The following is a 20,518-nucleotide window of genomic DNA, read 5'->3' on the forward strand; positions in this document are numbered from 1 at the left end:
CACCACCACCAACGGTATAATATAAATTTGCTCTTGGGAGCAAAGGACTAACAAGCGTAGTTTCTAGCCGCATAATATTAGAATAATGTATGTAACAAAGTAACCCTCGAAAAACCATCGAATAACTTTCTTTCAACTTAAAAATAGTCGACTTTCGAATTTTCAATCAGAGTTTTGAAATTTACAGAGTCTTTTTACATGTTAATATAAGATCGAAATATGGAACGAATTTAAAATGCGTTAAATTAAACTCACTAAACTAAACTCATTTAACGCTAGAGCTACCAAACTGACAAAATATCTTTTAAAGTTGTTGTACTTGTAACTACCAAAAACAGGTAGATGCTCTTTTGGAAAAATTAATACTGATTTTTATTGAGACGTGATCTACGTATATGTAGATAGCATGTGCATGTATATCGATTTATGATTTTCATTAAATCACTTTCATCGTAACTATCTTAGCACAATATATTTATTGTACCAAGTATCTACAAGTCGATAGTTGTAATACTTGTTTAACAAATTCAATCTTTATAAGAAGATATCCAAACTACTAAATAGGTAAAAATCTTACAAATTACTTGTATTTATAAAAATTTTTTCGTATATATCGTGTATATAAACAATTAGTCTAAAAGCAGGCTGATGTTTGAAAATTTACTTGTTACACTTTTCGAATTATGAGAAAAGTTTAGGAATGACACCATTTTTTTAACCAGTTAACGTCTCCAGTAGTTACTAGTTACTAATTGATAGAGTTATCGCTCTAATACGAATAATTAATAGAACGATTAGAATAAGTATGATATAAATCGTATAAGTCCCGATTGCTTCGTGAAAAGGAATTATCGTAGAATGAGCGTTCTAGTAAGTAGGTAGATAGTAATACGATAAAGTAAATATGTAATGGTAAAGAGGTCAGGAACGATGCAAATATTGGTACAAGATTTTCGAGTGTGACAGATGAAATTGGCTCTGCATCGAAATTAACCTCATCTCGTAACAAGCCAGTTTCGTAAGTAACACACGGTGCATTAAGAAAAGCACAGAAATTTTACTTTCACTTTCGTTATTCGGTTAGTCGTTATTCGCAACAATTGACAGACCCATTTTTATTCGTGGCACGAAACGCAATGGCATTTTAAAATCAAGCAAACGCTAACCGCGCAAAGGGAAAGCCAACTTCTTGGATATTTACGTAGCCATCTTTCTAGTTGATATTAGTACTACATAATAATATGTATATCTGGCGTTATAAAATAGAGGGAACCTGTAAAAAATCGTATACGTAAGTGGGGATCTTTAGGTCTATCTACCTTTTAATTTAGAATCGTTTATCTAATTAATTTTCATAATCAACGTAACACAACAAATATACTGTTCAAAAGTCCGGTATACTGTTCGATTTAGCAATAAAACGAAACCTATTCCATCTTCCATTTGTCTTTTGAGACAAGCAGCAGAGAAACATTTAAAAAGAAAATAAATTTGACACATTACCAACACTTATATGTTTCGTCGACTTTTAAAGATATCAGCATTAAAAAACGGATCTCCATTAAGACAAACTTTATCGATATAATGAGTAAACGATGCAAAATTATTTAAATCAAAAACGATTCGGATCGTTTCATTCGATCATAAACTATAATTATCTAAACGTGATGCGATACAATGCGAGTTTCTATCACGAGAGTATCGCGGATCCCGCCATTAGCTTTAAACAATCGTGAAAGTTCGTACATGTTCGTATTCGTTCGAAGACGTCCTGCAGGGATGAAAGTTGGACGTTGCAAGCATTTGTCGATAGTTAAACGTACTGATCTGTAGGTGTATGTCGAGCGCGAATCGTGTGTCGCGTGTTGGTTCCTTCATTTTCGTTGTTATCTTTCAATTAATACTCGAAAAGATTGAACTCGTATCCAACAAACAAACGATATTACATCGCGCGCGACGATTAGTTAAAAGTTCGCGGTTAAAGTGAAACTAGTTCGTGAATGTTCGTACAGTCTCGGAAACGATCAAACATTTCCTGCGCAAGGATCAACAGAGTGTTATATCGGTGACCAGTCCGAATCCATCCCTTCAAGGGGACGTTTTATTCGGCGTGATTCTCCATTTATCGTGAAATTTAACCTTTAGGCCAGTGTTAAAATACCAAACGCAAGATGCTCGCTAACAAGTGTCAAACTGCGCATTTTACTCGAAAATTTTCACGGCAGTTATTCAAAGGTACAATCTATTTTTACGATCATATTTTTCTCCATTCCGATAACTTTGTCTCCACGTCCATTTGTATCATTTATTCATTCTTTGTTTCTTTGCTCTTTAACAACCAAATTGAAAGGATGCGGGAGAAATAGCTAGCAGCCATTTCGGACTGTAAACCAGTCCAATAGACTTAGAAAATCGATAACTTGCTCTCCCCCATCAATTTCCTTCTTTTACAGTTTTTTCTATTATTTTCTGACAACGATTATGTTACATTTTTTTCGCCCGTTGAGATAGTAATCCTTCGCAAAGTATACGCAAATAGTACATAGTACATACGAAAACCTGATCGATTAAAAACTTAATTTAACAACTTTATGTTAAACTGAAATCATGTACATTTTGCCAGATTCCTCTTTTAACAACCACGTGTTTAATATTTTTCAATGAACTATGAAAATAGGCAAAAAAAAAAAAAAAAAAACAGTACCAAAATAGAAAGTATCTTTGAAGGAGTCTTTTCTGCGAGATACGAATATTTTATCGTTAAAATGCTTTATCTTTCAAAGTAAACATTGATTAGGATGATAATCCAAGTACCATATCGTTGTAAGGTATTATGATATATTTTGCAGAAATATATTACTCATAGTCATTTTATTCTAGTAGAAACTTGAGTTCTGCCCATGAAAGATGGTCGAATTGAGTATCGTTTATTCGACAATTATTTCAACAAATATCACGTTTATTATGTATATACGCGTTTCGTAGTGGATCTACGCCCATTTCACTTCTTATCTTATCAAAATCGAGAATATCATACAATTGAACGAATCGTCGATGTTTACATGTCTGAACTCATCTTAAACAGCTATAAACTTGTTTATCAACCTTGTACTTTCAGAAATAAATTCCAAGTGTAAATAATTGCTTTTGATGCGCAATTTTCATGCAAATAAATCGACATCGTCAAATATTTAGTTTTAATTCACTGTGTATAGCAAAGACGGGAATGATCGCTATTACAATGTATAATTAGTCGACAAAGTATAAAAACTTGTACGAAGCGGTATAGATTATTTAAACATCGATTTTACGTTTGATTAAAAGGATAAGAAAAAGAAATAAAAACTTGAAAAATATTTTCGGCATATAACATTCGCGCTACGTGTTAAAACAGCTATAAGTATAGGTAAACGTAATAATAAAGTAATATTTGTATAATATGTTATACCATATTCGTCGAAGCAGCGTACGGAAAATAATCCTCAAAGTACACAATGGTTTCGAAATTTTTGGCGATACAGAATTTATCGTTATCAGTTATGATAAAAATTGCAAAAGACACGAGTTAATTGTACGCGATAACAACGATCCAAGAGTAGGTATTATAACCTAAGTAAGTAAAGAAGAGATATCGGCCAATTCGAAACTCCAAACGAACTTTTATGGATGAGAAATTGATTTATTCGAAGATGATTATGATTGTGAGCTAAACGAACGATGGGCACACCGTTTGCTGGTATAAGTGTGTTGGAACAAAAGCACGTCGATACGACAACCAATTACCCACGACTGACATCAATAAAACTAAACGCTCGATCTATTAAATCGAGGGTTGTGAATAACGTGATTGAAGTCGATACGTTACACGTTACGCTAGACCTAGACTACTTTAAAACAAATCTTATCGTCAATGAAATCTTACATGATATGCTACATTTGATATCTAAACAGAAAAAATTAAAACATATCGAACATGACCATATTTTCGCCTGAAAAACTAATAAATAAACCGAATATTTTTATACATTTATAAATATACAAAAATATTGAAAATATTCAAAGTTCTCATTATGATATTTAGAGGATGAAACGAGCACAGTTTATGTTTATATCCTTTTTACTTAACAATGCTAAGTTAATATAGGACACTACAAGAATTTGTTGAAACGAAAATAAAAATTACTTGTTTATGGAATCACCTAGGGTATGCAATATCTTGGAAGAGATGCTTGACCGTATCCGTAGAGGAACCAAAAAAGCCTATGGTAACAACAGAAATACCAGGACCCCGATCTCGTAGTTTATTGCAAGAACTCACCTCGATGCAAGTACGTTCAAAATCATCGAAATATTTCAAATATCTTTTTTACTTAATTTATAACATTGGACATATATATGTCGATGATCATCTACTTTAACTTGTTGAAAGAAACCTACTTACATTTGAAGAGAAATTCACGTTATTATTCATACATATCTGCAGCCTAATGTTTTAAACACTTTTTAGAAACAAACGTAATAAGTTATTATATTTGAGTAATAAAATGAATCATGTATTATTTGTAACGTTTAATCTTCTCTAAATATGTATACTAGAGATGAAATGGGTTACATGTTGAAATCTGACTGCAGCAAGCCTCTTCCGTACAATTCTTCGCAGACTACGAAAAATCAGTAGGTAACTATATAATGGACGTCGATGGGAATATTCTGCTTGATGTTTATATGCAAATTTCGTCGATGCCTCTGGGCTACAATCATCCAGCTATGTTAAAAGTTCTCGCTGATCCGGTTAATCAGGTAAACGAAATATCTTTAAACGATCCGTTCTTTATTTTAAAATATCTATGTAACTTTATCACGTTAATACATTCGACGCATTACGTGTAGAAAAAATATAGAATTAAAAATAACCTTAGTTAACGAATTAATAAATGTTATTAAAATATTACATGTATGTACATATTGCACATCAAATAACAAAAATATATTGATTTACATTTTTAATAGAAAATTATAGCAAATAGGCCTGCGTTAGGTGTTTTTCCTGGAAAGGATTGGCCAGATAAACTGAGGAAAATTTTGCTACATAAAGAGGTACGGGAGTACCTTAACGATAGTTATACTTAAGTGTACCTAATCTTATTGCCTAATAATATTTTGCAAATATATAAATGGAAACATCTTAATGCATGTATATGATCATGATTGTGTAATTTATGTAACTTATAATATATTTACTACGTAATATACAGATTGCCCCACCAGGATTGTCTCATATCACAACTATGATGTGTGGCTCTTGTTCGAATGAAAATGCATTTAAAACAATTTTTATTTGGTATGCTGAAAAACAAAGAGAAGACGCTCCATTCACGAGAGAGGAAATGGAAAGTTGTATGATAAATCAAGCACCTGGTGCTCCGCGATTTTCGATACTTTCGTTCAAAGGTAACCAACTTATACTCGTATAAATAGGTAGAAAAGAGTGTTAAATTTCTTATTTACATAAACCATCTAGCGATTTCCGTGTTAAATCGGTCGAGGAAATAATATCAATATCGATATAGGTGCATTTCATGGACGAACATTGGGATCTCTTTCAACAACGCACAGCAAATACATTCATAAAATAGATATTCCAGCGTTTGATTGGCCCATCGCGTCATTTCCTGTATATAAATATCCCTTGAATGAAAATATTCGAGAAAATCAGCAAGAAGATAATCGATGTCTAGCCGAAGTAATTAACTTTTGCGTTTGTTTCCATTAATTATCAACGATAATATAATACTCTAGTTAGTTTCGTTTGTATCCATAATATGTTTTATTACCGGTTATTTTATTATCAGGTAGAGGAATTATTCGAAAAGTACAAAACTGAGAAGAAAGTTCCAGTTGCTGGTGTGATAGTTGAACCAATTCAGGCGGAAGGAGGTGATAATCACGCATCTCCTGAATTTTTTCAAGAATTACAGCGTATAACAAAAAAGGTATTAGTTCAAATTCAATACAGCAAACGTTATCTATTATATATTTACAATTTTCAGATATATTATTACCATTACTATTACTATTTCAGCACGATGCGGCATTATTAATCGATGAAGTACAAACTGGGGGCGGGCCAACAGGAAAAATGTGGTGTCACGAACATTTCAATTTAGAATCTCCTCCAGATTTGGTGACTTTTAGTAAGAAAATGCAATTGGGCGGCTATTACCATGTCGAATCTTTAAAGTAAAATTGCTTCAAAGCTATTCGTTGTTTTACAAGATTTGTCGCAGATGCTCGTTCAACATAGTCCATGCACTTTACAGACCTAAGCAATCCTACCGTGTATTCAACACCTGGATGGGAGATCCCAGCAAAATGATATTACTCGAAGCAGTATTAGAGACGATAAGGAAGGAAAATCTTTTGCATAGGGTTACGACTGTTGGCGATTATATGCTAAAACAATTGACGAGTTTGCAAAGTGAATTTTCCACGATGATTAATTCGATACGTGGACGTGGAACGTTCATTGCATTTAACTGCTCTTCGCCTCAATTACGAGATACGATAATTAAGAAACTTTTAAACAAAGGTATGATAGTCACGTAATTAATACCCATTGATTGCAATGACAATTTTTCTAAAACGTTATCATTTACTTAGACATTAAATCAAATATAATAGACAAATTTTCTAACTCTTAACGAGCAGGTATTCAAACCGGTGGCTGTGGTACTGCAACGATAAGATTAAGACCTGCCTTGACATTTACGGAACATCATGCGAATATATTCTTAGATACTCTGCGATCTATATTAAAACAATAATAGATTTAAACTGAAATTGTTAAATGATCCTATATGCTTCCTGCTGGAATGCAAAATCTTTGTGGCTTCCAAAATCAAGTCTTCCATTAAAAGAGATTATACGTATAATTTTAATATACTTATATACAGAATATCAGAAAATATGTATGAAATACATATTTATATCATCGTAGATTCATTTTTATAATAATTTTAATGCGTCATATAATACACCTAATATAATAAATGTATAAATATTATTTACATTTATGTAAAAAACTTGATAATATTATAACATAACATAATCCAATACTACTATTTTTTATGATATTCTCTGCCAAATTGATTATAATTATGATTTATGGCTTATATAAATATATATATATATGTATATTATATATATATATATATATATATATATGTGTGTACACACACACACACACACACACATTTGCGTTATTCTGTAATGCGCAATAAATGTTGCCATAATTAAACAAAATTTAATATACAATCAATATGTCTCAAAAAAATTATTAAAAACAGATTTAATCCATTCTTCGGCATATATCTATTTATGCTTTCCGTCAATTTACATATAAGTTTAATCCTTGATAAATTACTTATTACATTTAATCTATTATTTATTTTAACATTTTTCTTAAAATGTCCCCAAAATGTTCGTATCCTTTGTGATGACCTTTTTGTACTATATACGCTATCATCTTCATCTGCAAAAAAACTTTATTTATTTAAAATATCGCTTATAAAGCGAACACATTATAATCTCTTACCTTCACTTTTGAATCTATCGAACCATGCCGAACAGATAAATTCCATAAATTTACAGCCATGTGCGCTAATTGTGGATCGCGCAAATCGGCTCTAATAATAAAGCAATTAAAAAGTTCTAATGCAAGAGCTACTTGCTTTTCCAATTGATCGGTAGAGCCAAGATATTTCAAATGAGATAAAATTTCTTCTACAATTTTCGAACTTATTTTGTTCACTTCGCTTATAAATTTTTGATCAGATCCATATAGTTTATCATTAGAATCAACCTAAATATATATAAAATACTCTAATCGTAATATAATACTCCAAGTTTCTTTGATATATTTTCATTTTTATTTAACATACCTTTTCAACATGATATGGATAGTTTTCTTGAACAATTGTTGACAATAAGTCAAGCACCCGTAAATACAAGTATGTCTTCATTGACGTATTTTCATCAAAACACCGTTGAACAGCATTAAGTAAACCTCGCATTAAATATAAAACACCATGTTCCGGGCTATCCTGTACAATGTTGTAATTTTCAATAGCGTTTCATTTATATATTATAAATCCAGAAAGAGATCATATTTACCTAATTTTAATTATAAATACATACCGGGACAACAAGCAACGTCGATAAAAAGTTTGATAAATATGAAAGTAAATAAGGTTGTGAACTTTTTTGTCTTCCATCTATATCTATTGTTTTGGGCATTTCCGGAACTAAGCTTAATGCAGCCTTAAAACATGCATCAGCTAACAAAATAGATTTTAGTTACTTATGTAATCACAGTGAATATAATAAATACCGAATATAATTAATTACCTTGACCCAAGCATTGATTTAAGAGTGCAACTTGGCCTGAAAGCAAATATAACTGCAGCCGTGTATGAACTAAAGTTAATGATGGAATAGTAATAAAACAAAACGCGGCACAAGCGCGTACAAACGCCGATGTTCTTCTTGTGTGATGTCCACGAACAATCCTTCGAGTATCGACTGATAGTCTATTTACACACTACATACATTAAATATATTAAGAAAAATGTTCATTAACAATTTTTAAATATAAACTTCACTTCATACTAAAAATATGATTAAAGATTAATTACCTGTACAAGTTGTGTATGAACACTATCGAGATTAGGGAAAGCAGCTCTAGCTTCGGCATAAAAATTAAGTTGCTTTTCAAAGTCACGACCATAATCAACACGTTGAACTAAACCACATATAAGTTGACCAATTTGCCGTTTTTCATCTTCAACAGTTAGAGCACTGGAATTATCTTCTTATCAGACTACACATATATACATAATACATTCATACACGTATTACGATAGTTCTCGGATGTGATCAGCTTCAGCATTCTTATTTTTAATAAATCAATCAGTGTGAACAACGGTAGACAATGTTTGAACTTCGCATAATTAATTGATGATAAAACAAAAGAATTACTTTTAACACTAGATCATAGTGGATTATCAACAAAAAATTGAATTTTTCTATTTATGTTTAGATTTCTATGAAATTATTACCACTAGATTGCTGAAGTTCTCCGAATAAAAGTCCATTGCTATATAACTTGATAGACACGCGAAATTCTCTTTAATCTGTTAATGCTTAGGGTTTGCAACATTGAAACATCATTCACTATTCTTTTATCTTATTTGTTCTCAATAGAATAAGACCACCCCTTTCGTTATCAACATTTACACAAAATCTGATTAAAAAATGGCATCTTAAAGTGCATTCATTTCGTGATCACTTATCCAGAAACAATTATATACGTATATAATGTAAAAGTAAGTATATATTTATAAAACAAGAAAATTACCTTACAGAATCATGCATTATCCTAGCGATGAACATAAGAGCATTTATAAAAATAGGATCAGTAATAGGGCTGCTTTGAACACTTATACCTTCTATTACAGTTTTACACACTTCAACCTTAATACTTTCCTTGTGAAACAAATCTATTAGAGGTAAGAAATTATCCTGAAAAATATTTATATTGTTTAAATGTTTATATAATATTTAAATTAAAAAAAAGGAAATCAAAATTGTAAGTAGTAATAGATAAGAGATAAATTACCATAGCAAGTAATGATTCAAAATCTTGTGTATGAGATACTACTTTTTCAATAATATTTTGTAACTGTGGATAAAAATGCTCAAAGCTTTTGTTCGGATTAAGTCGATCAATTATTTTTCCAAAGAACAAATTCAATTCATTTACCTATAATATTAAAATTGTAAAAAACGAATACCTTTTTGTCCTCAAATAAAAATTTTAAACTTACGGAAAAATGAATAGCGGTAAATTGAATCCAAATTTCAACGCAATGCATAAATTTGTTAGGGTTTGTTAACTCTGTTATATATTTCCATACCATATTAAGAATTGATTGACAGTCTTCTTTTGGTGGTGATTCTAATACAAGGCTTTCACCTAAACTTCGGTATAGCAGATACTGTGGAAAACCTGAAAGTAATAAAGCATATACAATATACAAATTTTAAATCGATTCAAGTATTTATTGCAATATTATTGAATTACCATCATCCTCGATTGTAGTTATTAAATTTACAAAATCCATTGCACGCTCTCCAATATATGTAGGTTTAAATGCTGTCAAAATACTGTTCAATAATAATGAACTAAAAAAAGATACATATTTCCATATTTTAATCTCACAAAGGTTAGCGTTTCTGACATAAGCAAGTAATAGAATCATTAAATATATAAATAATCACCTATTTGCTTGATTTTTACACCGAGAAAGTACATCTTCTAAAAAATTTTCAGAGGTTGTAGCTACCAATACTTGCAAAATCCAATCCAAAGCTGGTAGATAAAGGTTTAAATAAGAATATAAAGTCATATTTTGCTCAATTAATTCACTTTTCACAAATTGCCCAAACAGCTGTTGGTATGTAAAGAGGAAATCATAAAAGTTCTCCCTCACAAACTCAAAATCAGACGTTTTATTTAAAGCTAGTCCCACTCGGCATAAATAACATCTAGCATATACAGCTATGAGAGGATTTCCGATACCTCTTATCATTCGCGTTATTCGCAGTAAAGCTGTGTTAAATTCACTAAAAATAATATAACTTTTAATTGACATTAAACGTATAATTAAATATGTATAATTGTTTAAAAAATACTTGTATTTTTACCTTGTTGTTAAAAAGCTATAAGACTTTATTATTGCCATTTCTACATAAAGACGTGGAACTAGTTCTCTTATTGATGCTATTTTGTAAAACCAATTTCTACAAGTTTCTTTCGCATTTTCAGGTACCATATCTGGTGTGAAATTATCAGGTAAACTTGTGGGCATTTTACTTCCTGGTCTAAAAGATATATAATACATATATATATATATACACAACTATTTAAAAAATAATAAAGATCATTCTATGATAAAGATTAAAAAATATATTTTTAGACTTTTAGACTTAGATATTAGACTTTTGGATATTAACAAGGTCATAAATGTTTTTGAATCAATAGCTATATTTTTTATACCACATGAAGACAGTTATCGAAAAAGCTTCCTCAAATCACATTACTGAGTAAAATATAGTAATAAACAATACCAAAATAAGGTAATACTAACTTGTAATACTCAGCTTTAACCTTTAATCTTTCATAAACCAGTTTCCCAAATATATCTAAAATATCTGTGATAAGAACAAACTTGCCAGGATAAAAAGCCATAACAGATGTATCTACTAATAACTTGGCACACTGAAATAATCTGGGATTAATTTACATTTTCTTTTTCGTGTAATTAAATACAACCAATAACAAATAGCTAAAATGAAAACCTGAATTGCTATTTTAAGTGCTTTAACCCTTTGATCAGAATGCCAGGCTTGTACAAGTTCATTATTTAATTGTTCAACTCTCGCAGTATATTGTTGTTGAGATAAATCTAACATTTGTCTAACAGATCCTTCTTCAAAATCATCTAACTGTTCCAATCTTGTTCGTACTTTATCAACAACTCCACCACTTGGTTGAACTTTAACAATAACTATAATAAATTTATGACTGCATTTTTATTTATGCTTTATTTGTTTTACTAATATTATTAATTAATAAAAAAATAATACCTTTTTCACCACCTGGTAAGAAACTAGTAACTATTGACAATTTTTCTGATGTTGTGTATTTGTTTAATATTGTAGTACGTCTTGCTAACCATGGTTCTACTAATTCTTCTGCAGTATCCATAGATTTTTTATTAGTGACTACTGTATTACAAGAGTAATCCCACTGCATTATATTTTAAAACATAAATGATACATAATGTAATTTTTTCTCTTTCATATGTTAAACAAAATATAGTCTACAAACCTCATCTGCAGCCATCTTAGATAATGGGTCTAGTTCTTCTTTAGCAAATTGTGAAAGAGGATCTGAACCATCAAAGGAACAATGACTTAATAATGGATCTACTAAAGAACTTCCTGGAATAGGTGTATGAGTTGGTGTTGATGTAGCAGTTGAAGAACCAGTACTGGTACTTCGTAAAACATTACGTTTTATCCCACTACGACCATCAATTAACTAAAGACATAATTTATACAAAATTAGCATTTTTATATTCTTTAAAATACAATATATATAATTGTATATAATAAAACAACTGCATTAATAATTGAATAAATATATTTTATATATGTAGAATTATCTATAATAAAATGTTAAAACTCAGGAGATAAAACTTATCTTTTATATTATATCTTTCTATATATTGTTCAATTATACTTACCATCACTGTGACAGGTTTTAAGGGATGGTCACTTACTTCTTCTAAAGTTGCAAACTGTATTGTTTTGTAATTCATAGGTTTGGCAATCCTACAAGCACAAGCAATTTAATATTTTAAGTATTTCTGTCAAAATCCTTATGCATGGCATAAGAAACACTCGATGCATACCAATTTATTTCCGTCATTTTTTAAATGCATTAAGATATTTTTATAATTCAGTTACAATAAAACAATATACATTAATTTATAGAATTTCACATATTACGCAAATGTATATGTTTATTGTTTCATATTTAGAATTGGGGCTGAACTTCACTTTAAGGGTTCAAAAGTTATTGACTTTTTTATTTGCAATCTTGTAATTTTCGATGTATGGAATCCGAAAATGTAAATTTTAAGTTGCGGAATCCACTAGTTCAAAAGTTATGGATATGTAAAACTGAACATTTTTTGGGTATTTACACGTTATTTTGACGCCATATTGGCTTCTATTCATGTTTCGTCCAATGAGTAGAATTCATGGAGCTACTGACTGCACTTAAGTGGCAGCTATTTCGGCGGGTTCGGTCAAATATGTTTGGCTGAATACACGTTTATTACTTAATCTCGTTACTGACACTCGTTACTTCCTTTAATGATAATGCGGTTCAACACAGGGTCAATTTATTTATAAATTCGAGTACACATTTGTGCAGTAGCACCTCGTTCTGTTACTGCGATCTGTTTATCCAATCAATGGATTATGATAACGAATGTAGGCGGTGTTCTACGTACCGTAACTCACTATTTGGTTTGCCTCTTCTACTGAATGTCGAAAAAATGACTTGCTCCAAAGAAAGTAATCAGATATCTTTTGACTGTTGAATCAGCTTAAGTTGGACGTCTGGCTCAGACAGATAAAACAATAAATACACAACTAATATTACACTTAATATTATAATGATGGAAAAGTATACATATGTTTGGTTATTAATATTTGACAGAAACCTAAAATTTAATGGTTTTATTTATATTTTAAAACCATCTCGAAACATTTTATCGTTTTTTAATTATTTTTCAACTGTTTGAAAAATAGTTTGTAGCTATTTAATCACCAAACATCCTAATTTAGAAAGATACAAGTTTTATTTGAATGACGAATAACATTTATATAAAGTAACATGTATATAAAGTAAATGTAAATAACATATATAAAAACATGTATATAAACAGAGTGATCATTTATTCGTGAATGAAGAATAATTTTATTTACTTGCAAAGTATACTTTTGCAAATGGACTTTTTACCTCATTTGGTTTGGGTAATAAATTAATTTATCTGTAGCTTGAAGGTTTTGCTTTATCTTTACCTGGTTTCAATGTTATGTTATTATCGCCGTTTTCTATTTCGTTGGGAAATATCCCAGTTTGAACATACCATTTGGGATATATGTGAGTCAAACTATGCATTTTCTGGATAGATTTTTAAACGATATATTATGTATTTCGTCGGGGACCAGATGCTTTGTGCAATTTCAGGTGTTCGAGTGTAACATGAGCTTTTTACAAGGGATAATGTGATTTATTCATTCACTGTTGTTTTCAGTGGTAGTGTTTTCAAGGAAGTTTTTTACCGTTGCATTGATCGCTTTTTATTGTATATACCTGCCCGAACTGATTTGCTAGTATTTCTGCTTTATCTTTATTTGTGAAGGTTGTTTGTGGAGAGTACAGGCATGGGTTGGAACGGTTTTTCGAGGGATTAGATTGTTTTCCAGGGCGATGAGTCCTTGGGAATTGTGATGATATTATTCATTTATTTAAGATGTCTGAGGCGTTATGCGTTGCTACCTCCGTCTAATTCTATTTCTAAACTTGATTAGATTGACAATGTATTATAAAAAAATAATTGTTCCCATTTTATGGAAGCATTACCGGCCTCCTCATGGTTGCCGGATTGAAAAAACTAACCCAATTATATTAATGATATTGACTTTTAATTAAGTTTTAAGGACATTTCTAACAATCTCGCATATGCACGTTGTGCACGGAGTCTTTAAGCTTGCTCAAACCCTTGTTTATAAACCGAAGATAAGCGACCGGCGGCCGCAACCAATACTAATGCTTACGTTACCACAGACGCGTACTTAAGTAGAATTCATTGCTATGGTACCAGCAATTTTTCAGGAATATCTTGGAAACTAAATGACCTCCTTACATATATAAAAAAAACGTTGTTCAAAGTTTTGAGTTTTACAACATATCCAAAAATACATCGAAATCGGAGAATAGTTAGCTTTTCTACAGTTTCGCCCTCACTTTTTATGATAGGACAATGCCGGAGGAAAGCATTATTCGATATTTTTCTTATCACGCCATAATAACGAAAAAAAAAAAAAAAAAAATGAATTGATTTAATTCATGGTGAGGCTACAAAAAACTTTATAAAAACTTCAAGTAGAAAGATATTTTAAGAAAAATCATTCTTCTCAAAAAAGTTTCGACCATATTTTTTAATTATTTTGTAAAACAGGCAGTATTAAACCATTTAAAAGAGAATGACTGAAGCCTACTACTGGAGAAGATACAGAAACTATTACCTGTAATAAAATCATCACAATGAACAGACAAGAAATGTCCGAACAACAGATACTAGCCTATTCATTTCTGATACTAGATTTTGATGCTGCTATTGATCAAACATATTACTATATGTGCTTTTTAAGTGAAGGGCTACCTTGTATAAATTACATACACCTTTGTTATTAAAGTATTACATGCAGTAAGTACATTTACTTATATGTTATTAGTTTATTACATAATGAATGTACTACATACATAAAGTGATTAATTAATGACTGTATGTTTTCGAAGGAAACATTAGTTAAAAATGTTAAGAAGAAGAAAAAATAAAAGTAGTAAATTTGCTCGAATGAACGAAGAGGAACGTGTACGTTATATGCAACATAGACTTGAATTTGAGTTAGAAGCCAAAAGGCGTAAACAACAATTAATCGCTATTTTTACTAAGGTATAAAATATAATTTATTAAATTTTCTTATTATAGCATTTTAAGTATAAATTATTACAGAATAAATTAAAACGCGAAGAGGTATTTTCAAAATTAAATATTGCCAAAATTAATGAAAAGTGGAGATATGTTTTGCGACAAATAAAATGTAAGGAACTTCATAAAAATGTAAAACATCTCCATACAACTTTTGATAGAGCAATAAGAACTAAGGATTCAACAATTTCTTATTTATATAATGAATTAAGAATAGCAGATGCAGATCACAGAAAACTTCAAGAAACACATATTTTATTAATCAATAATATAATTGGTATTCTTATAACTATTTGTATAAAAATTATAAATCTATAATATCGTTATTTCTTATGTTTATTTCCAAATTTATATAAATTCATAATCTTTCTTTTAATATTATATAGGAAAATACAAACAAAAATTGACAGAGTTACATGATACATGTACATTCAATAATACTAAAACAAATAATATGGTAGAGTTAACTGAATTGAGAAATCACATGGAACAGTGCTATAAGGAAATTTCTAATAATATAAGCAGAAAAAGTACAATTTTTAATCATACACAAACTATAAGAAAAACATACAATGCTGTTAATATTTTTAATATTTTATACTTGGTAATAATATTAATTTACTATATAGGAAGTTATTAATCAAAATTTTATAAATGATTTTATTAAATATGCTAGGAGGAAGATATGACATCAAATCTTCTGCATCAGTCTTTTTCAAACATAGAAAAATTCTGGGAACAGTTATATAGAATAATAAATGAATATCAAAGAATAATTGAAAACAAAAGAACACAGTATGAGTATCTAAAAGAACAAGATAACATTCATCGAATGTGTATATTGCGGTATCCGAAAGTATGCTTACAGTTACAAAGTATTATTGAAAGTTTAAAAGGCAATGTACACATATTATCACAAAAAAGAAATGAAAAACTTGCAAAACTCCAAATAGCAGATATAAAAATAAAGGAAAAATACAAAAATATTAAATATGAATTAACTGTAACTCAAGTGATAAATTCTGTACAGTTAAAAAAATTGGCTATTAAAAGCAATGAAGTATTAAAAGTAAGAAAACATGTTTTTTATTATAATTATTTTCTTGCACTTTTATGGTATAATAATGCTTTTTATTTTTAGCATTTACAAAGACTTATGGAAAAAGGTTGCACAATTCTTGAAACAATTAAAATATGTGCCACTTTGGAACCTTTATTTTTTAACTTGAAGAAATATTTTATACAAAATACAGTATATAGTGAATGTGCTGATACTAATGTAAGAAACAAAATAAAACAAATATGTTTATGTTATTGCAATGATATCCCAAACAAATTATTTCAGATTCCTGAATCATGTGCTAAAATCAGTAACTTTTGGGAATATTATAATTATATAAAAGTAAATAATAGTATGTTAAGGAAAGAAAGTAACAAGCTTTGTGGAGAGAATAAAAAATTAAAACATAAACTGCAAGCATACTTCTTGGTGGATTCTGGCTTAATATATCCAATTACTCTATCTTTGACTTGAAATCTTTTGTTTAGTTATCCTTTATAATCATAAATAAAAAAATAAATAATACAGTAGTAAATACTTAAATTTCAATGAATCGGGAGTTCATATTGTAATTTTTTTTATAACAATAGCCATGAACTTTTGACCCCTTTGATAAGGAAAAAAAGAAATCTAGTAAGATGTGAAATACTACCTAATGTCTAATATTTTATTTACAATATATAGATTTGGTTATGCTGCGCTCTCGAGACATAGAGCAATGGAAATTAGTAGAATTTAAGTGGAATGATTCTATTGGCATTTAAGTACCTATTACTGTATAGACATTAAAATGTAATGTATTTTGCGAAAATGTATTCGTACATATCATGTTGTATTGTATTACATTAACGATGAATAAAAATTCCACCACCTAGTTCTAAATATTTATATGGTCTAGCACGAATACGACCTTTTACAGGGTGAAAGAAGATTTTTTCTTTTGGTACAATAGTTTCAGATTCCAAATAAATGTCGAAACATGCTCGTAATCGCTGAAGTTGCGCAGATAATGTCGGCGGTTTTATCCACATAACATTTACTTCCCTTTCAATATCTCTTAAAATATCCACAGATGCAGGTACTATAGGATTTATACTTATATTAAATACCGGTGCTATTTTTGGATAATCTGGTTTTATAGCTATTCTTGCAATTAATTCATCTAAAACAAATATTGTAAGTTTAATGAATCATGAATGGATCAATGAATAATATAAAAGAAAGATTTATGTATTAAATAATTCTATATCTTACTATTGCCCCGACGAAGTATAGCCTCATAAAAGATGTCCAATGAAGATACTAATCCTTGTTCTTGAAAAATGGGATTTACGCTATTACAATAATTACTCCATGAAATTGTTGAGAATTTTTGTAAAATTGTACTAAGTTTTTGTGGTAAAATATCGTTATTAGTAGTAAAATTTGGGAAATTTCCGCATTCTAATTGTCTAATTTCCGTACATAACTCTAATCTTGCTATTACACGTCTTTTGATTTCTCTCAACACACATTCAACACTATCTTGTGTTATTTCGCAACTCGTAAACTGTAAAATATTAATATACGTATTACTCGAAAACAATTTATGTAGTAAATGCGATGTATCAATACATATATATTATATTAAAATTTTTATACTTTTTGCTCTCTCGTATCCAGTGAAATAAAATGTAATCCAGCCATTCTTTGTGCCCATTTATATGGGATTCCTAATCCAAGTGATGAAAATTGGCCTAAATTATGTCGATTCAACTGATAATAATTAGCAGGATTTGGGCTCTCTAATCCTAAGTCTCGTGGATATAGCTCCCGTAAAATCGATTCTGATATAAGCATATCTCTATTAAAAAAAAACAAAGAGAATTTATGGCCAACTATAATAAAAAAGCAACAACAATATTTGCATAAATGATGTAGTGTGTAAAATACGATATACCCTGTACTAATGCCTATAACACCATCAGTTTTTAATTTTGATTCCACAGTTACAACTTTCAGAGACATCATATAATAAAATTGCAATGTCAGTTTTGTTTCATCTGAAAATTTGTGTTTTAATATATTCTATTTCAGTTTATAATTATCTATCAATTTTTGTGAATACTAACTTTTCAATTTAATAATTATCTTTACGTTTAAAGGATGCCTTTGTAACAGTTTTGTTCTTTTCTCTTCTTGCCTAGCTTCTCTAGATAACCTATGATGTCTTTTTTTATGTACAGGTGTTTCTTCTGTAACATTTTCAGAGACAGTTTCAGCATCTGAATCAGATTCTTGTAATCCATCCTGATTATTTGCACGTTTTGCTTCTTCTTCATCACCTTCTACTTTTACTATTATAGAATTATCTGAAAGAAAAAATCAAAATCATCAAAAATAAAGCAATAAAATATAAAATACTTGGGCAATAAAAAAAGTGATACCATATGCATCTCTGTATGCAGATGCCTTTGCATAAAGAACATAGAGTGGTGATGCAAGTAATGTCGCTTTATGATGTTCTTGTCTAACTTTATCCAACAACAAACCAAGGCTTTCTTGTAATGGCTTGCTTGCCTGGAAAGATTAATGGTAATTTTAGTTCAATTATGAATAACAAAACTATGCTTTACAAAAATGTCAAAAATACTTCTAATATAGTGCGAAGTTGTGGAGCAAGATTATCAAGTCGAGTTTGTTTCGACTCGATACTCAATGCTACTGCCTTTTTATTCTCTGTCAATTCATCACACAAAGCGGCTAGTTGTTTTCTTTGCGTTAATTCCCATTCTAGGCGTGCTAGTCTTAGTTGATGAGGATTATGTTTTGTTATTTCCTGCAACATCAACTTATATAGAAATGTAAACAAAGATAACTTTAATTTAAATTTATTTCATACCAGCCTGGAAATATTTTCAGGTGCTTCCTTGTAAAATTCTTCTTCTGATACAAGTTGTATCAATTCATCTTTAGACCTATACATTAATACATACATATACACGTTATATATCAATTAAATTAAGTCTAACACTAAATTAAAAGAATTTTAAATAAACAACAATTACTTGAATTGAAGACATTTAACAACTTCTTTCTTTAAATGCATTACTTCATATAACAGGTTTTGTAAATGTAAATGTCTGCTATCGACAGAACTTTTTGAAGATATAAGAGAATCTCTTGCAAATTTTGTACGGAATTTTTCCATTCTATTCAATTTTTTTAGTTCAATAAATGCTAATGATGTCTGAATCTGAAGTTCATGTATTTCATCTTTAGCCTAAAAGTATGAAATTTAAACTTATTAAATTGCATTTATTTTTTTAATGAAATTTAGATTCTCCTTGATTGATATACAAACGTTTACATCCCCAGTGGTTTTTAATTTTGCAATTTTATTCATAGCCGCGCGTATATTATCACAGGTAGATAGAAAACTTTCAGAATCATTTTCTGGTAAACGTTCTATAGCTTCCTTTTCTTCATAACTAATTATAACCTAAATATAAAGAATAGATACTTGAAAATTCAAAGAAATTCCTACATAAAGTGATATTCTACCTTATATATATCTCCATCTTTCAGAGATATTCCAGAATTTCCACTAACTGATTTTCTCCTTTTTTTTGTATTATCAGAATCATTTTCTTTGCCCATTTCTTTCAGTTTCGTAAAACTTGTCATGCGTTAAATTACACGGATGAAACGGAAGATGCTTAGCTTTATTCACGTCTTGATTCTAATTAAAATAATCAAGGTTATTTTATTACGTTATTTATAGAAATTTATAAACATGTCTGAAAGTGTAGAAAAATAATAATCACCAATAATTAATTCAATCTCATTCTGTAGTGTTTACATATAACACATTCTATGCATACATATAATGTTTGATATAATGATATATGATGTATTTCATACTTCACAGCATTGAATGTAAACAAATAGAGTATATAATAATTATTCTAATTAGCTTATTATTTCATGAGACCTTATATCTTTTAATGTAAAAACATACTTGATTCTTAACGCGTTTAAAAAAATAATTTCTTTTAAAGAAAAA

General features: G+C 29.6%; 4 protein-coding genes across 13 annotated transcripts; 2 read left to right on the forward strand and 2 right to left on the reverse strand.

Annotated features, from left to right (window-relative positions):
• Positions 1-1,850: 1,850 nt before the first annotated feature.
• On the forward strand, positions 1,851-6,986 carry Gabat (4-aminobutyrate aminotransferase). Of its 2 annotated transcripts, XM_072003436.1 has the most exons (10): positions 1,851-2,235; positions 4,204-4,328; positions 4,633-4,800; positions 5,011-5,097; positions 5,256-5,451; positions 5,571-5,743; positions 5,853-5,993; positions 6,083-6,240; positions 6,321-6,589; positions 6,709-6,986. In XM_072003436.1, the coding sequence occupies exons 1-10, from the start codon at positions 2,172-2,174 to the stop codon at positions 6,822-6,824; spliced, it is 1,497 nt and encodes a 498-aa protein (XP_071859537.1). In that variant the 5' UTR covers positions 1,851-2,171; the 3' UTR covers positions 6,825-6,986. The 2 variants fall into 2 exon arrangements, with proteins under 2 accessions (XP_071859537.1, XP_071859538.1); XM_072003437.1 differs by lacking the exon at positions 1,851-2,235 and having other exon boundaries at positions 4,200-4,328; positions 4,597-4,800.
• A 425-nt stretch (positions 6,987-7,411) lies between these two features.
• LOC139987314 (VPS35 endosomal protein-sorting factor-like) lies at positions 7,412-12,682 on the reverse strand. 4 transcript variants are annotated; one of them, XM_072003419.1, is made up of 18 exons: positions 12,537-12,682; positions 12,369-12,456; positions 11,951-12,163; positions 11,707-11,869; positions 11,419-11,615; positions 11,208-11,338; positions 10,765-10,941; positions 10,339-10,683; positions 10,142-10,242; positions 9,885-10,066; positions 9,677-9,820; positions 9,416-9,579; positions 8,694-8,856; positions 8,407-8,599; positions 8,197-8,336; positions 7,941-8,102; positions 7,595-7,861; positions 7,412-7,531 (listed from the first exon to the last, which is right to left on the reverse strand). In XM_072003419.1, the coding sequence occupies exons 1-18, from the start codon at positions 12,551-12,553 to the stop codon at positions 7,445-7,447; spliced, it is 2,934 nt and encodes a 977-aa protein (XP_071859520.1). In that variant the 5' UTR covers positions 12,554-12,682; the 3' UTR covers positions 7,412-7,444. The 4 variants fall into 4 exon arrangements, with proteins under 4 accessions (XP_071859520.1, XP_071859519.1, XP_071859521.1 ...); XM_072003418.1 differs by having other exon boundaries at positions 11,419-11,627; XM_072003420.1 differs by having other exon boundaries at positions 7,412-7,542; positions 11,419-11,627.
• Positions 12,683-13,081: 399 nt separating this feature from the next.
• On the forward strand, positions 13,082-17,264 carry LOC139987321 (dynein regulatory complex subunit 2). 5 transcript variants are annotated; one of them, XM_072003440.1, is made up of 7 exons: positions 13,082-13,206; positions 14,880-15,128; positions 15,221-15,377; positions 15,438-15,690; positions 15,800-16,017; positions 16,090-16,482; positions 16,555-17,264. In XM_072003440.1, the coding sequence occupies exons 3-7, from the start codon at positions 15,237-15,239 to the stop codon at positions 16,945-16,947; spliced, it is 1,398 nt and encodes a 465-aa protein (XP_071859541.1). In that variant the 5' UTR covers positions 13,082-13,206; positions 14,880-15,128; positions 15,221-15,236; the 3' UTR covers positions 16,948-17,264. The 5 variants fall into 5 exon arrangements, with proteins under 5 accessions (XP_071859541.1, XP_071859542.1, XP_071859543.1 ...); XM_072003441.1 differs by lacking the exon at positions 13,082-13,206 and adding an exon at positions 13,606-13,798; XM_072003442.1 differs by lacking the exon at positions 13,082-13,206 and having other exon boundaries at positions 13,808-15,128; positions 16,555-16,692; positions 16,759-17,264.
• Positions 17,265-17,269: 5 nt separating this feature from the next.
• Thoc5 (THO complex subunit 5) lies at positions 17,270-20,379 on the reverse strand. 2 transcript variants are annotated; one of them, XM_072003432.1, is made up of 12 exons: positions 20,280-20,379; positions 20,017-20,194; positions 19,817-19,954; positions 19,521-19,735; positions 19,355-19,430; positions 19,106-19,291; positions 18,900-19,032; positions 18,585-18,824; positions 18,413-18,515; positions 18,115-18,316; positions 17,728-18,022; positions 17,270-17,635 (listed from the first exon to the last, which is right to left on the reverse strand). In XM_072003432.1, the coding sequence occupies exons 2-12, from the start codon at positions 20,137-20,139 to the stop codon at positions 17,319-17,321; spliced, it is 2,028 nt and encodes a 675-aa protein (XP_071859533.1). In that variant the 5' UTR covers positions 20,140-20,194; positions 20,280-20,379; the 3' UTR covers positions 17,270-17,318. The 2 variants fall into 2 exon arrangements, with proteins under 2 accessions (XP_071859533.1, XP_071859532.1); XM_072003431.1 differs by having other exon boundaries at positions 20,017-20,311.
• Between the last annotated feature and the right edge of the window lie 139 nt (positions 20,380-20,518).

Source organism: Bombus fervidus, chromosome 5 (genome assembly GCF_041682495.2).
Source record: "Bombus fervidus isolate BK054 chromosome 5, iyBomFerv1, whole genome shotgun sequence".
Classification (NCBI taxonomy): domain Eukaryota; kingdom Metazoa; phylum Arthropoda; class Insecta; order Hymenoptera; family Apidae; genus Bombus; species Bombus fervidus.